At 46.0% G+C, this 17756-nt stretch overlaps 1 protein-coding gene across 1 annotated transcript in view; it reads left to right on the forward strand.

Annotated features, from left to right (window-relative positions):
- Positions 1-9193: 9193 nt before the first annotated feature.
- The window catches only part of CCDC69 (coiled-coil domain containing 69), a 50027-nt gene continuing 41464 nt past the window's right edge, over positions 9194-17756 (forward strand). The window contains exon 1 of the mRNA XM_040440350.1: positions 9194-9361. Within this exon, the coding sequence (XP_040296284.1) occupies positions 9311-9361 (51 nt within the window). The 5' untranslated portion in view covers positions 9194-9310. The remainder of the gene's footprint in view (positions 9362-17756) is intronic.

The following is a 17756-nucleotide window of genomic DNA, read 5'->3' on the forward strand; positions in this document are numbered from 1 at the left end:
GCCGCCCAGCAAAAAAGCTAGGACACGTCCTATTCTTTCCGGTTTTGCAGAGAGGAATAGGCATTTTTAACATAGGGCGGAATGTGCGGGACTGCAAAATGCGGGACACACACAGACAGTATCCGTGTTTACTGGATCCGAAAAACGGATTTGATTGTGTGCAGGAGGCCTAAATTTGCATATTCATGACATTGTTAATCATGTACTCATCCTGAGTTTCACCCTGTTAGAGCAGTTTTCTACATGCCATATTTTTTGGGGGAAAAAGCATTTTATGCAATCTTCGAGCCGGAAGTTGGAAGTGAATTCAAGAGAAAGTGGAAATTAAGACTTATACATCTATTTCTTCTGGATCTGCACCTGGTTTTGTCCCAAAAAGCTGTGGTGGCTTTAAAAAAAAAAGCTGTGTGTGAAACCTCCTAGTCCAGAGCTGCATTTTGCTGGTTGTTGTTGGAAACAGTCAACAAGCTTCTTGGTAGACACACCCGTCCCCTAATAATACTTAGCTGAGCTTCTATAATGCAGTGGAAGAGTTACACTGCTCGATGTAAAGACTACTCTTCCAGGAATGCTCAACCCACGGCCCTCCAGCTGTTTCAAAACTACAACTCCCAGAATGCCCTAGTAGCTGTGGGCTGCCCAGGCATGCTGGGAATTGTAGTTTTGCAACAGCTGGAGGGGCCGCAGGTTGGGCATCCCTGCTCTATACAGATATTATCCTATGTAGAGAATGCTGGGAGATTCCAGCTCTGAAGCACATATGTCTGGTAACCCTCTCTGAAAAATTGATGTGTAGTAAAGTTAAATGATTAATAAAAATAAATATGACACCACTGTGAGCTCACTGTGTATGTATTTGTAATAGAATCCACTAGGAGCGGAAATTCCTATTAAATGAGCTCCCCCTTGTGGTGCCTGCAGACAGCCAAAATGTTATCGTGTAACTCTATGACAGGAGATCAGGAGAAGTCTTGAAAAAAAACAAGGTTTTGACTGCTAATTTAAATTATTGGGATGCATTCCACAACACTTCAGTTTACCCCTTAACCTTCCCAAACAAGGATACGTTTTCTATGAAAATTCTTGTACTTCCAGTAAAATCTCTAGGATAGGCCGCAAATGTCAAATAGGTGCGGGTCCCACCTCCAGAACAGGTCCCCCGAAGTGAAAGGAAAGCTGCCATGCTCTCCATTTACTCCTATGGGAATTCCGAAGATTACACACTCACTTGGCTGTTTTCAGAAGTCCAATAGTAATGAATGCAGAGGACGTCGTGCATGCATGGTGCGTTTTTCTTCCCTTCATGGACCCCACTTCTGGAGATAGAAGTGATCCCGGTGGTGGGATCCACATCTAAATGACATTTGTGGCATAACCTGCTGCCTCATGCTCTTGGGCGGGTACTGGCGTCACTTCACTCCCCCTGTGTTTGTCGCAGTTTTAGCCTTTGCAGCATTCCGGGGCGCCGGTTTCCTCTGTGTGTATTAGGGATATTAATTGAACCTCACCCTTCAGTACTGCAAGGGTTAATTTACCTTTTGCTCCATGTGCTGCTGCTTGACTAACTAGGGGTTAAAGGGTGAACACTAGGGAGCTGCAAGGATAATGCCCTTAGATTTAGAGCAAAGCTAAATCCATTGTTTGGCACGGTGGTTTCACAACCACTGTTTGCAATACAATCCCTGAAAATGTGGCCTGTCTTGGGCCAAAAATGGGATGGCATCAATGCATTTCAGTGGTGTTCTCAGGGTTCTGGTTTCACAATCTTCAGCATCAATTGACAGAACACAACACGTTATCACTTACTAATAGTGACTGATTATCTGTAATGCCCCGTTTTCCTGCACTCCATCGCGGTCACATGACATTTTCCGCTGTGTTGGTTGCCTATCCTGATGACATCATATTGGCATCTGAGGCGTGGCAAGGCCTGCAGTGATGAGCGGCAGGGGCAATATTCGAATTTGCGATATTTCACGAATATTCGTCATATATTCGCGAATTCGACAATTCGTGATCTCCAGTCATTATTTTCTTGATTGCGAAAATCGGCAATAAAAATTCGCGATACGAAAATTAGCGATCAATACTACTCCAAAGTCAAAGATATTGCAGCCTTCTCATTGGCCCACAAGCAAGAAGCAGTGAGGGATCATGGGTACTGATGAAAGAAAATCTAGAATATTCACGATTATGAAGATATAGCGCTATATTCTAGATATTCGCAAATTCTCGAAGTGCCAATATTCGCGATAAAAATTTGCAATTAGAATATTTGCGATCAACACTAAAGGCCTGTAAGGCTTTGCCCTATAAACACAACATCATCGATGACCTTGCCTCTGAGGGCAGTGTTCTGCTCATTTTCCTGGACCCTGCCCTGTAGATGTGATGTCAGCAATAATTCTTTGGCCCATTCACAAAACCATATTTTTGTGTCCGCATCCGTTCTGCAATTTTGCAGAATGGATGCAGACCCATTCATTTCAATGAGTTCGCAAAAGATGCGGACAGCACACCGTGTGCTGTCCACATCTGTACTTCTGTTCTTCCACTGCCCTGCAAAAAAGATAGAACATGTCCTATTCTTGTCCGCAACTGGCATTTCTGTCATAGGGCTGGCCATTCCATTTCACAAAATGCAGAATGTACACGGATAGTATCCATGTTTTGCGGATCCGCAATTTGCGAACCACAAAACAGATACGATCGTCTGAATAAGCCCTTAGTGTGGGAGTGTCACGGTCCCTCAGGTGACTGATGTGAGGAAATCAAGGAGATTGGCTGAGCGTGGAGGAATCTAACAGCCTTCTTGATTTCTCTTGATTCAGTGTTGATAGGGAAATTACCACTTCCCTTTTCGCAGTGGTCATCACTTCTACACTTTATAGTCTCACCCCACCCTTCTGACTATGCGGTTGATAGCTTCATTTGGGTTTGGCTGAGCTGGTGTTAGGTCGTCTCTGGTGTTCCTGTTCTTCCATCTCTACAGAAGTTAAGTGTCGCGTTTGTATTTGTTATATTCCCTGTTGTTGTATCTGGGCCTGAGACAGAGACTTCCATTCGTCCATCTGGGGAGGAATGGGTTGTCTCTGATCCTATACTTATTATAGGGCCTTATAGGGAAATCAGGGCCTAGGTATCCTGCTTATGAATATTCCTACCTTCAAGGTCTATTCATATTGATAGGTAGTCAGGGCCCGGATTAGGGTTGTCTAAGAGGTGACCTGTTTCTTCCCTAGTTTCCAGGCCCAGTTACTGTTCCTCTTCCCTCCTGTGTTCAGTGTGGAGTTTCCCCCCCACGCTGATCGTGACAAGGAGTTTCCCAGCAGTGCTTCAAGCAGGCTTGGATCTGTGATGTCCGAGCTGGGAGGGGAAGGAGAGACCTGATGCTATAGATATTCCCCAAGAGTCATTCACCAGGATGGAAACACAGGGTGTGAGTCACATATCGCAATTAGGGCTCATGCACACGAACGTATTTTCTTTCCTCGTTCGTTCCGATTTTTTTTTGGTGGACCATATGCGGAACCATTCATTTCAATGGGTCCACAAAAAAAATGAAAGTTACTCCGTGTGCATTCCGTTTCCGTATGTCCGTTCCACAAAAAAACAGAACATGTCCTATTATTGTCTGCATTACAGACAGGGATAGTACTGTTCTATTAGGAGCCAGCTGTTCCGTTCCGCAAAATACGGAATGTACATGGATGTCATCCGTATTTTATGCGGATCCGTTTTTTGTGGTCTGAAAAATACATACGGTCATGTGCATGAGCCTTAACTCTGGAGGAGTCAAACTGCCCTCAGAACTTCATCTTCTGACATATAGTGCAGTAATAATAATAAGCTTTATTTATATAGCGCCACCATATTCCACAAGTACAAAAAGTTGTACTTGTAAGGTTGAATGCTGGTGTTATTTCTTTTTTGTGTGTGTGTAACTGGAATCTCCCTGCTTGAGACGCCGCTCAGTCGCAGCAGAACATGTCTCAATCGACGGCATCAGGGAGAAGGAGACGCCCATTGAGAAACTTTGCGTCTCCTCCCTGTACCAATGGTGGAAATCAACATATAAGACGCCAAAAATGGTGGGGGGCACAGTATTCCCACAAAGCGGGATTTTTGAAAACAAACATTTACATGGGGAGGCGTTCATCTATCTGGTAGGCATATAATACTCAAACCAATTAAAGGTCTTTACATTTATTAATAAATTGCCAGCATTCTGCTATAAAGGTGCAGCTGGGTGGGGGGGGGGGGGGGGGGGTCACTGCAGTCTGGCATCATCCAATTAGCGCTGCCAGTGTCAGACTGTGCAGGGACACAAGCCCAAATGGTAACACCTGGTTGGAGCTTTATTACAAACTGCCAGCAATTCATTCATGCATTTCTAGTAGGAATAATAGAAGAACAACACAGCATAGAGTTGTATAAAAAGATGCTCCAGAATTATTTTATGAGATTGTGAGTAATGACTAAAAAAGACATGTCAGGAGAGGTGACAGGTCCTCTCTAAGGAACAACAATAGGCACGGAAAATAAAATGGTGTACTTTCCCTTTAAGTGACCCCATTCTTTGGGGTTGCTGTTAGTGATGTCATAGAATGAGTAGCAGAGTGCGCAAGTTTACAAAGTATTATTTTTCTGGGAATCAGATTACAACACAACCGTTTGGACTATGAGACAGGATGACCGATCACGGTCTGCTATCAATGCTGGTTCTGAATCTGCAGCCAAATAAAAAAAAAGGTGCAACCTTTGGCATAGTAGAGGGGATATGACCCAGAGAAGTTGAGTGTTATAACAGATACTGTTGTGATAGAAATCAGTAACCACAACACTCAGTCCTGCCCCATTTACTCACATGGGAGGACCCTGCCCCAGCTACACACACATACCGTAGTGATCCTAATAGAAGAGCTCCAACACTGGCTTTAAAGGTGACATAAGCTGAATTGTGCAACTTCACAGAAATCTATGGAGAAGATGAAAGTAAATGTCTGACTCCCGTGCCTTCTGCATTGGGGTTCCAGATTAGTGTCGAGGTTTAGTGCCACCACTAATGAATTTATCGGCAGGGTTGAGGCACAGCTAAACAACCTGCAACTGTTGCCCCAATTTATTACTCGCTTGCTCCATCTGGTAAGAGAAAAATACTGGGGTTCATGATAGCATAGTTGCCAACTGTCCCGAATTTGCAAGGACTGTCCCTGATTTTCAGAGACATGGTTGGGGCTAACAATAACCCCACCCAAAAGTGGGTGTTTCCTGTGGAGTCGACTCACTCCCATGGATGGGGTTTTGGATGCCCCGATTTTCAAAACCTAAACGTTAGTATGTGAGCTGCATTGTATATATTGAATACTGTGCGGCATTTAAATTTGGGAGCTGTCCCGTTGAAAAATAGCTCCCGGGACACATTTGTAGAAATGGCTGCACCTCTGGTTCCATGACCAAATTAATATAACGTTTATATAACGTAGTATAACGTATAAACATAATATAACGTTTATAATGTTTAGTGTACCTGATATGAAGACTAAAGGGGTCTGGCTACCGTACATTATGCCATTCTACACCATAATCCTGGGAGTAGGACTGGTGTGACCTTCCCTTGTTAAGGCCTCTTCATGGTGTTGCCCACATGGTCTCCAGACCAATCTCCAGCTGTCATTGCATCCGAGACAAAGGCAAGACTCATCACTGAAGAGGATAGACCTCCATTCCAACCTCCATTGCCATCTTGCTGGGCACCATGATAGCCTTTGAGAGTGGTGGCGTGGGGACAATGGAACATCTGTAGATGGACATCTGGTTTGTAGCCCAATATCGTGCAAACACCTTCTGATGGTTTGTGTAGACAGACACTGTTTGCCACCCTAGGCTTGGGATGTGATGGCCAATTTCACTTGCTGTTCAGAACGGATCAATATGCCTCATTCTTCTAATCAGATGAACTGTCCATGCAGAGCGCCTTTGTGCGTCTCTTACTGTCATTCCAGGTCATCATTGTTCTCCCAACCTCTGGGACAAACAACATTGAACAGTGGGCTAAGCATATATTGGTCTGATGGAGTGATAAACCAAAGTCTCTCAGTTCAAGGATTCGGTCCCTCTCAGTTGGCAACAAGTGGCAATAACTGGCACGTCAATGAACAGGAGGCATTACACAATCATCCCACGTGACATGATCTGATTTTAGAGGTTTCACGTGGCTAAAAAAACTTTGCTTTTAATCTGTCTTTCATGCCCCTCCCACACGACACAGATTGGAGCTAGGTGCTTGAAAATTTGATCTTCTGCAAATCTCAGTGTCAGCTGCTACTTTCTCGATTTGCATAAGCTTACGGCTTGTCCTTCTTGGTGTTGCAATTTCAAAGTTAAGGAGTATATAAATGAGGTGGCAGAACATGGACATGTTCCTCTCCATTGGGAGGTATGTAGATAGACGAGCCAGCAGATTTCTAAACGTATAGTCACATGTCGGAGAAATTTTATCTGAATGGTGTTGTTTCTGTAGCATTGGGTGGCTATCCACAAACCTGATTCATACATGTTAGTCGATACGGAAGCTGCTTGGCCAGGACAACAGAATTAGGGAGCAGGTCACCTCCTAACGCATCCCTAAATCTGACCCTGACTCCTAGCTGTATGACCCAACCCTGAAGGTAGGAGGACTCATACTCAGGAACCTCGGGTCCCTACTAGCCCTCAAGGGATCCCTGAACTAGGAGCTGGGTAAGACAACCTGTTCCTCCTTGACACGGACGAACAGGAGTCTAAACTGGCCAAACTGCAATGAAGGGGAAACATAAACAGCCTATGGATATGGCAGGTGAGTAAAACCACTTCCACCCCTACCTGCCACAGACACCCTGACTGGATTCCGTGCTCAAACGGTGACGTCCACACCAAACATAGAAAGGACACAGCAAGACAACAAAAGAAAATGGAGCCGAAAGTGCCAGATAGCAAATAATGTAAATGTAGAATTTTATTATAATGTAACAAAACACAATTAAAATTACAGTTACATGCATGTGATGCCGGGAGACAAGGAACAAAAAAGGGGAACAGGGAAGAAAAGAACGGCGCCACCCTGGGAGGAACACACCGGTCAAAAATACGTGATTACAATGGATCAGCGGGATATGTATGGTATAATAACCTACCCTCAGATCACATGCATATACATAATAGATGGTGAGTCACTAATCAACTGCAGAGAACCAAATACAAATATGAAGTGAAGTTTGTGGAGCAAAGGCTGTAATAAAAAAACAGAATGAGCAGCAAGCCACACTGGATGTGAACCTACAGTGTCAGTAAACAACCAGGTAAAGAGAGTCAAGGGGGTAAACATGCAGAAGAGACTCACCTAGAATAGACCAGGAGTGTAGCAACCAACCATTTCTATGCGGATCCGCAATTCCTTTCCCGAAAAAAATAGAACATGTCTTATTCTTGTCTGCAATTGCGGACAAGATTAGGCATTTTCTATTATAGTGCCGGCAATGTGCGGTCCACAAATTGCGGAACGCACATTGCCGGTGTGCATGTTTTGTGGATCCGTAAAACACATACGGATGTGTGAATGGACCTTTACTTTGATAAACTTTCATCAGACACAATCTTCCAACTTTGTCTTGGTCCAAGCAGGCTTTGGCATTAAAACTCTGGCAGGCAAACTCAACTATGCTACATCTGTTGCTCTCTAGCTCTGCTGTGCTGACAGGCTTGCTGTATAACTTAGCTTCTTCTTTATGCTGCAACTTCTCTCTTTGTAGTCTGTCTCTTAACTCTCCTCCTGGCTCCTGAGGCTTTAAGCTGTGGCCTCCACATCAAGCAAAGCTGACGGTGCTTGGGATGTCCAGCAGAGACATGCCCAGCACACCCTCCTTCCCCTAGCAGGGAGTAAGCTAGACTAACTAAAACTGATCCCCACCCTTCCTGCAAGAGGTGGGATTCGCCCACTCCTCCCTAGAGGGGGGGGGGGAGGGGTTGTTAGAATGGAATGGTCCATTCGACCTAACTGTAGCTCTGCCATATTTGCTGCCACCTGCTGGTGAACCAGGCACATTACATTTGAACATAACAGTTACAAACAGATTAGGAATGCACAGTGTAGTGGACCTGAACAAAATATATAAGATTACATTATATTAGCCCATTAAAGACAGTAGCGGGGTGAAGAAGTGGTAATGCCACTCTGGGGCATTACATACCCACGACTGTTGTAGGCTTTAGTTCCAATACATTCTTTGAGATGATGAAATCACCATTGCATGCTTCTACTTAAATGCCCTACTTTCATGATCTAATATCACTGTGGCTTTTTCATAAATTTCACCTGAAAGCCAAATATCCCTAACTTTTTGTGAGTAGTGTTTGAATGGAGCAATCACCGAACTTTCTACAACAAATCTGCCATGTGTGATCTTCGCCAGTCCCTTATTCACACAAAAGTTTTCTTCCATGTGCAATCTGTTAAAAAGAGAACAATACCAGTTAATGGGGCCATTCACACATTTTTTGGTTTTTCGGATCCCTGTGCCTGATCTGCACATGTCGTATTCTGTTATCTTTTTGTGTTTCAGATAAGCCATTTCTGTTGATGGGAATCAGTAAAAAACCCAGAATGCAAACTTTTCGGATATGTTCAAGTGAAATAGCTTTAAAGGGGTTGCGCAGCGATTTATATTGATTACCTATCCTCAGGATAGATCCTAAATATCTGCATAGCGGGGGTCTGACACCCGGGACCCCCGCCGATTAGCGATTTGCAGAGGAGATGGAACTCCATGCGAGCGCCCCTTCCTGTTTATTACACCGCACTTTGTCTCGGAAGCAACGACATGCGTTGCACTCCATTGTTTATAACGACTGTCAATGTTGTCGACACGACAGTCTCAAACAATCCATCCAAGTTGTTTTTTTGTGCGACACCATTGACTATCATTATTAATGTCACAGGACACATGTTACAATGTAGTTGTGCCCTTTTTGTCGCATAGCCTAAATCCCTTGGCATTGCCAGAGACCCAGTGCCAGGGTTATTATACTGGAATATAGCTATATATACATATCTATCCATATATATATCTCTAGGAGCAGCAGCTGTCACCTGGGGCCCTCCCTCCAGCCTCCGCTGCGCGGCTCTTCTGGTAATTACGGCCACAATAGTTTTGTATCGTCTGAAGTTTGTGAGGAGCAGGTTTACTGAGGAGGAGACGGAGCGGCCACAGGAGGAACAAGCAACGGGGCAAGATGTGAGGAGCACCGCTGGCTGCAAACCCCGGGCGCAGGCATGGGCTGCCGAGCCAGCAAACTCTGCCTCAGCCCTGGAGCCAGGAAGAAGGTACCGTCCGCCGCAGGTTCCCGGGAGGAAGTAGTGGTTCCCGGGCAGTGACAGGGTTAACTCCGAGCGCACATTAACCCCTGCCTCCCCGGCATACAGCTCAGTGTTGGGGTGATGTGCTTGCCCCCTGCAGGGGTTGGGGGATGTCAGTAAGATGGGGGAGTGATATCATTGGGCTGTGAAAGTGCCAGGCTCATTGAAGGCTAGGCAGGTAGGTGGAGGTGACCAGTGATGGGGTCAGAGGGCTGGGCAGGTAAGTGGAGGTGACCAGTGATGGGGTCAGAAGGCTTGGCAGGCAGGTAGAGGTGACCACGGATGGGGTCAGAGCGCTGGGCAGGCAGGTAGAGGTGACCAGTGATGGAGTCAGAGGGCTGGGCAGGTAGGTGGAGGTAACCAGTGATGGGGTCAGAAGGCAGGAATCACACAGGCAGATGGAGGTTCCATTTTGGAAGCAGATGTTCTTTGGATCCTTTTCCCCATATACAGTCAGGTCCATAAATATTGGGACATCGACACAATTCTAACATTTTTGGCTCTATACACCACCACAATGGATTTGAAATGAAACAAACAAGATGTGCTTTAACTGCAGACTGTCAGCTTTAATTTGAGGGTATTTACATCTAAATCAGGTGAACGGTGCAGGAATCACAACAGTTTGCATATGTGCCTCCCACTTGTTAAGGGACCAAAAGTAATGGGACAATTGGCTTCTCAGCTGTTCCATGGCCAGGTGTGTGTTATTCCCTCATTATCCCAATTACAATGAGCAGATAAAAGTCCCAGAGTTCATTTCAAGTGTGCTATTTGCATTTGAAATCTGTTGCTGTCAACTCTCAAGATGAGATCCAAAGAGCTGTCACTATCAGTGAAGCAAGCCATCATTAGGCTGAAAAAACACAACAAACCCATCAGAGAGATAGCAAAAACATTAGGCGCGGCCAAAACAACTGTTTGGAACATTCTTAAAAAGAAGGAACGCATCGGTGAGTTCAGCAACACCAAAAGACCCGGAAGACCACGGAAAACAACTGTGGTGGATGACCGAAGAATTCTTTCCCTGGTGAAGAAAACACCCTTCACAACAGTTGGCCAGATCAAGAACATTCTCCAGGAGGTAGGTGTATGTGTGTCAAAGTCAACAATCAAGAGAAAACTTCACCAGAGTGAATACAGAGGGTTCACCACAAGATGTAAACCATTGGTGAGACTCAAAAACAGGAAGGCCAGATTAGAGTTTGCCAAACAACGTCTAAAAAACCCTTCACAGTTCTGGAACAACATCCTATGGACAGATGAGACCAAGATCAACTTGTACCAGAGTGATGGGAAGAGAAGAGTATGGAGAAGGAAAGGAACTGCTCATGATCCTAAGCATACCACCTCATCAATAAAGCATGGTGGTGGTAGTGCCATGGCGTGGGCATGTATGGGTGCCAATGGAACTGGTTCTCTTGTATTTATTGATGATATGACTGCTGACAAAAGCAGCAGGATGAATTATGAAGTGTTTCGGGCAATATTATCTGCTCATATTCAGCCAAATGCTTCAGAACTCATTGGACAGCGCTTCACAGTGCAGATGGACAATGACCCAAAGCATACTGCAAAAGCAACCAAAGAGTTTTTTAAGGGAAAGAAGTGGAATTTTATGCAATGGCCAAGTCGATCACCTGACCTGAATCCGATTGAGCATGCATTTCACTTGCTGAAGACAAAACTGAAGGGAAAATGCCCCAAGAACAAGCAGGAACTGAAGACAGTTGCAGTAGAGGCCCGGCAGAGCATCACCAGGGATGAAACCCAGCGTCTGGTGATGTCTATGCGTTCCAGACTTCAGGCTGTAATTGACTGCAAAGGATTTGCAACCAAGTATTAAAAAGTGAAAGTTTGATTTATGATTATTATTCTGTCTCATTACCTTTGGTCCCTTAACAAGTGGGAGGCACATATGCAAACTGTTGTAATTCCTGCACCGTTCACCTGATTTGGATGTAAATACCCTCAAATTAAAGCTGACAGTCTGCAGTTAAAGCACATCTTGTTTGTTTCATTTCAAATTCATTGTGGTGGTGTATAGAGCCAAAAATGTTAGAATTGTGTCGATGTCCCAATATTTATGGACCTGACTGTATATCCCACTCCTGGCTTTGACTGTAAAACAACAGCCACGAAAACTGCATGTGTGGATCCAACCCAAAAGTGGTTGTCCAGGACTTTTATATTGATCATCCTCAAGATAGGACATCAATATCTGATCGGTGGGGGTCCGACTCCTGCACCCCCCCCTCCCACCCATTATCTGTTCTGGAGCAGCCCTGGCGCCTTCACTGTACCGCTCCATCCACTGTATAGAGGACTGGGAACCGCAGTGCTGCTGCCATTGAGGTGAATGAGAGCAGCAGTACCCAGCTCTGTCCACTACACAATGGATGGCGCTGTGGAGATGATGGGTGGGGGTGTCGGTCGATCCCTATAAAAATCCAGGACAAGCCCTTTACACGTATCGGGTGTGTTTGCGTTGGCTCGTCTTCATTACCGCCACTGTCGCCCTGATGTTCTTCTGTACATAGCGGGAGAAGCTAGCATCCTATCTTTTTGAGGAAGCATTTACTCCTGATATTTTCAGTTTTTCTTCTGTATATTATGTTGGGCACCACAGATGCGCCCATGTCATTGTGTCCTTATTTACGTCACTTGCTGACCATCTGTCCATGAGATCTGTCTGTGTTTTGGAGTGCGATGCCTTGCAGGAGGTGGTACACACCCTCGCTGTGCCCATGCTGAAGTGCCAAGAGCTGCCCCATTAGAAGACTCATAAGAGGCGGCGTGTTACATATGGAATTGCTTCAGAACCATTTACAACGAGCGCTATGGCAGTTTTTGCCAAAACCAAGTATTTAGATTTTTTTTTAAACACTTGTGCGACAATATTTTGACTGGTGGCGTTTTTACACCGTGCGGCTGGGGCTTCGGCAAGTTTCCTTTTACTGAAGCAAGTGTAAAAGAGGAGTAAAACGACTCCAGTCCGGGGCCCGAGTGCTTTTTACTCCAGGTGCACAGACTGCTGGAGGTGCACCTAATTTATGACCAGAGAATTTAGGCTGGGTTCACACGTGACTGATTAGCTGCGGATTTGCTGTCACGTTTTTTTGTGTGCCAAATCTGCAGCGTTGTACAGTACCAGCAGAGTGAATGAGCTTTCAGCAATTCTCAGTCACCTGTGGTGCGGATTTTAAATCTGCAGCGTGTCCGTTAATGCTGCGGATTTCACCCTTTGCAGTACAAAGAATAAAACGTCGTCTAATCTACAGCGTTTCTGGAACAAAATCGGCGACAAAAACACGCAGTTCCAAAATCCGCAGCTAATCAGTCACTTGTGAACCCAGACTAAGGGCTCATGCACACAAACGGATTTTCTTTCCGTTTCCATTCCGGTTTTTTTTGCAGACCGTATGCGGAACCATTCATTTCAATGGGTTCACAAAAAAACGGAAGTTACTCCGTGTACATTCTATTTCGGTATGTCCGTTCTGCAAAAAGATATGTTCTATTATTGTCCGCATTACGTTTCCGTTCTGCAAAATATGGAATGCACACCGTTTTTGCTGACTGCAAAATACATACGGTCGTGTGCATTAGGCCTTACGCTGTGGATTTTTTTCTGTAGTGCATGGAGGACCGTGTTTTTTCCGTGGTGCGGCCACCACCAGGCGCTCTCCCCGTAGTAGTGAATTTGACCACACCGCGCTTGTGTGGCCACTGCTCCCGGCTATTTCCGGCGGCCCCATAGAAATGAATGGAGGGCGGCTGCGCATGCACAGTGCACCCTCCACAACTTTCGGCCTCCGTACTCAGTGTAGGTGCGGGTCCCAGCGATGGGACCCACACTTATCAGACGCTGGGGGCATATTCTACCGATATACCCCCATTGTCGGAGATGTCCTCTTTTACACGAGCCATATGGATTGTGTCAGGAACTTTTCAGGAAAAAACTGATGGTTTTGCACACAAGTTTAGGGCTCATGCGCACGACCGTGCCGTTTTTTGCGGTCCGCAAATTGCGGATCCGCAAAAAAACGGATGCCGCCCGTGTGCCTTCTGCAATTTGCGGAACGGAACAGGAGGCCCATTATAGAGATGCCTATTCTTGTCTGCAAAACGGACAAGAATAGGACGTCTCATAATTTTTGCGGGGTCACGCAACGGATGCGGACAGCACACAGAGTGCTGTCCGCATCTTTTGCGGACCCATTGAAATTAATGGTTCCGTATACGGAATCAAAATACGGTCCATATACGGAACGCAAAATACTGTCGTGTGCATGAGCCCTTAATCAGTTTTCTCTGCGATTGCATTCAGTGTGTGCGATTTTTCCACGCGGATGCAATCAGTTTTTGATGCGTTTTTTCACGCGCATGAAGAAAAACTGAAGAATAATCTACCTCTCCAAGCAACCATCAGTTAAAACACATTGCATCCGGATGCCTTCAGTTTTTACACAAGCCCCATTCACATCTATGGAGCCAGAGCTGCATGAAAAACGCACAATATAGAAGATGCTGCGATTTTTCCGGAACGCAGAGATGATGCATAAAGAATGAACAGACCTATTGAAATGAATGGGTCAGGATTCAGTCCGGATGCTATGTGTTCACTACCCGCATCGCTTCCGGACGTAACACTCTCTCGTGTGAAAGAGCCCCAAGGGTATGTTCAAACATGATGCGGAATCTGATTGAGGGTTCTCCGTGGTTTTTTAGGATGCGGTTTTTATTCTCACTCATATTTTGAGATGGTTTTCATCCTACCCATGTCAGTGGGAACTCTGGCTGCGGATCCTGCCCGGGGAAAATCTTACCTGCGTTGTATTCTCCCTTAGGAGCCATTGGTGTAGATGCTGTAAAAATGGTGGACAATATAGCCCAGCATGCTGCACTAATTTCTCCGGTAAAATGATAGACACCATGATGGAAACCCGGAGCAGTGTAAGGGTACGGCCAGTGACGTTTCCAAAAGCGGTTTTGGAAACTAAAACCAGGAGTGAGTTATATATATGTCCTTTAGGCCTCTTGCACATGAACGTTTCCATATTTCCGTTTTTCCGTTCAAGGATAGAACATGTCGTATTATTGTGCGCAAATCACGTTCCGTGGCTCCATTCAAGGCCTCTTGCACACGAACATATTTTCTTTCCGTGTCCATTCCGTTTTTTTTTTTGTGGACCGTATGCGGAAGCATTCACTTCAATGGGTCCGCAAAAAAAACGGAAGTTAGTCCGTGTGCATTCCATTTCCATATGTTCGTATTTCCGTTCCGCAAAAAAATAGAACATGTCCTATTATTGTCCGCATTACAGACCAGGATAGTACTGTTCTATGAAGGGCCAGCTGTTCCGTTCCGCAAAATACGGAATGCACACGGATGTCATCCGTTTCTTGCGGACCGCAAAATGCATACGGTTGTGTGCAAGAGGACCAAGTCAATGGGTCCGCAAAAAAACTGGAATACATACAGAATCGTTTTTGCAGAACCATCTATTGAAAATGTTATGCCCAGCCCAATTTTTCTATGTAATTACTGTATACTGTATATGCCATGCTTCCGTTTCCGTTCCGCAAAAAATTTAAAACAAACGGAAAAATGGAACGGAACCGGAAACACTTCTGAAACAAAAAATGGAAAAAACGGATCCGTTAAAAACGGCCCGCAAAACACTGAAAAAGCCATACAGTCGTGTGAAAGGGGCCTTATACTTTCTCTCCATTTATGATCCACTTGTGGCCGTGCCCTTATAGTCAGGGATGGATCTAGTTATGAACCCAGCCTATGGGTACGGTTACACACAACTTTCCAGATTTAAATCTCTTGTCGCTGGTTAGTGACAGGGCCTGGCTCATGGAAGTGGTCTGAGGGGCTTTAGAGATTTGATGCTGGCCTGCCCTTCCTAACAGCTGGGTCGCTGTGCCCCGGCCCCTCTCCTCCTAGCATCTCGGAGCGGTGTTGATGGGCAGGAATGTGCATTGGCTGTTTTAAGCGATTCAGTCATTGCAGACCTGACCTTACATTCCCACACATATATACACACTACTACACCCACACACTACCAGATTATATTCCACCACTGAATAGATTACATGGTCGCCAAGGCTTCCTAATTTAGATTGACAGTCCCTGGTGAGTTGTCCTTAGAAATGTTGCTGATCATCTTCAGAAGAAATACATTTTATTTATTCTTCATTTTTCTTATGCTTTTTTTTCCCCTGTGTCAGTACTGAGTACAGCATTAGGGCTCGTTCACGTCCGTGTGGCAGGCGCATGGGGATCGCAGACCCATTCACTTGAATAGGTCTGCGATCCTTCCGTTCCGCAAAAAGATAGAGCAAGTTCTATCTTTTTGCGGTACGGAAGCACGGAATGGAACCCCAGAAAGCGCTCCATAGTGTTCCGTTCTTCCGTTCCGCATCTCCGGATTTGCGGACCCATTGAAATGAATGGGTCCGCATCCGTGATGCGGAATGGCCACGGAACAGTGCCCGTGTATTGCGGATCAGCAAATGTGGTCCGCAATACGGCAACGGGCATTACACGTTCGTGTGAACGAGCCCTTAGGCCTCCTGCACACGAACATGTGCTGCCCGTGCTGCAGACCGCGAAATTGTGGTCCGCAATGCATGGGCACCGACCATGGGCCAGCCGCATGCGGATCGCGACCCCATTGAATGAGGTCTGTGATCGGTCCGTTCCGCAAAAAGATAGAGCAAGTTCTGTCTTTTTACGGAACGAAACCCCACAGAAACACTCCGTACTGCTTCTGTAGTGTTCCGTTTTGTGCTTCCGTTCCGCATCTCTAGATTTGCGGACCCATTCAAGTCAATGGGTCCGCATCCGTGATGCGGAATGCACACGGAACGGTGACCGTGTATTGGGTATCCGCATATGCGGTCCGCAATACGGCAACAGGACACCTACGGTCGTGTGCAGGAGGCCTTAAAAGGGTTTGCCAAGAAAAAGTATCTGTCGCAGCCTCCTGAGGATGGGTCATCAGTATCTGATTGGTGGGGTCCGACACCTGGGATCCCAACCAGTCCCGGGTGTCGGACGCTCCTCAGGATAGGCCATCAGTATCTGATTGGTGGGGTCCGACACCTGGGATCCCAACCAGTCCCGGGTGTCGGACGCTCCTCAGGATAGGTCATCAGTATCTGAAGTTTTGGAAAACCCATTTAAGGCTACATGCGCATAGGAGTGTAGTTTGTGGTTTTTTCGTGCAGTTTTCACACCAAAATCCTGTCACGGCTGAGGATGGGGAAAACCCTCAGCCGTGCGATGCCAGGAGATGGTAGGTCGCTACTTGGCCAGGACCACAGAATTAGGGAGCAGGTCACCTCCTACCGCATCCCTAATCTGACCCTGACTCCTAGCTGCATGAGCCAACCTTGATGGTAGGAGGGCTCATGCTCCGGAACCTTGAAGTCCCTGCTAGCCCTCAGGGTGGCCCTAAACTAAGAGCAGGGTAAGACGACCTGTTCCTTCTGGATATGGAGGAACAGGAGTCTCACTGGCCAAGCTGCATGGAAGGGGGAACATATACAACTTATGGCAATGGCAGGTACCTGCCACAGACACAAAGCCTGGAACCCCTGTGCAAGTGCTGCTGTCCACAACAACACAAACGGACACACCACACATCACACAGGAACCCAGGACCATAAGCTGCAAAGAATAAAGACCAAACAAACATATTCATAACATAAACCTATGACCACAAGGGTGGCCCCCACTGGCAGATGGTATAACAGGAGGCCATCTCCAGCAACCATGACTGAAGGACCCCTCAGCTAACTGAAAACAGCAGAGGCTTTATAGCCCAAAGTAGCCACACCCACACTCAGACACACCAGGTGATCACACACACAGAAGGGAGTTAACCCTTCCAACACAAGGCAAGGGAAGACGGCCACTTAAAGGGGAAGTACACACATAAACACACACTTCACGTGCTGCCGCGGGCAACGGCATGCGTGGCAACCATGTCCTGGGGATCAGCCATAGGGCTGAGACACTGCCACCACATGCACACAACACCACACGTTGCCATGGGCAACCAAGTGAAGGAAAGTGTCACAAAACACACCATAGGCCCTGACAAGACCACATGTGTTGCATATTTTGATATGAAGTTTCCCTAAATCCATACACCCGCATCGCAGGTCAATTTCCACACGTTGTGGAATACGTGCATTTTTTCAGAGCGAAATCTCGTGTACTTTGAAGATTTTATCTGTGCAGAAATGGACCTGCATTGTAGATTTTTAATTCCGCAGAATGTCAAATATGTTTGCAGTCTTAGCTGCGGATGGAAAAGGGTGAGAGCTGCGGCAAAACCGCATC

This window comes from Bufo bufo, chromosome 1 (assembly GCF_905171765.1).
Source record: "Bufo bufo chromosome 1, aBufBuf1.1, whole genome shotgun sequence".
In the NCBI taxonomy this organism is placed as follows: domain Eukaryota; kingdom Metazoa; phylum Chordata; class Amphibia; order Anura; family Bufonidae; genus Bufo; species Bufo bufo.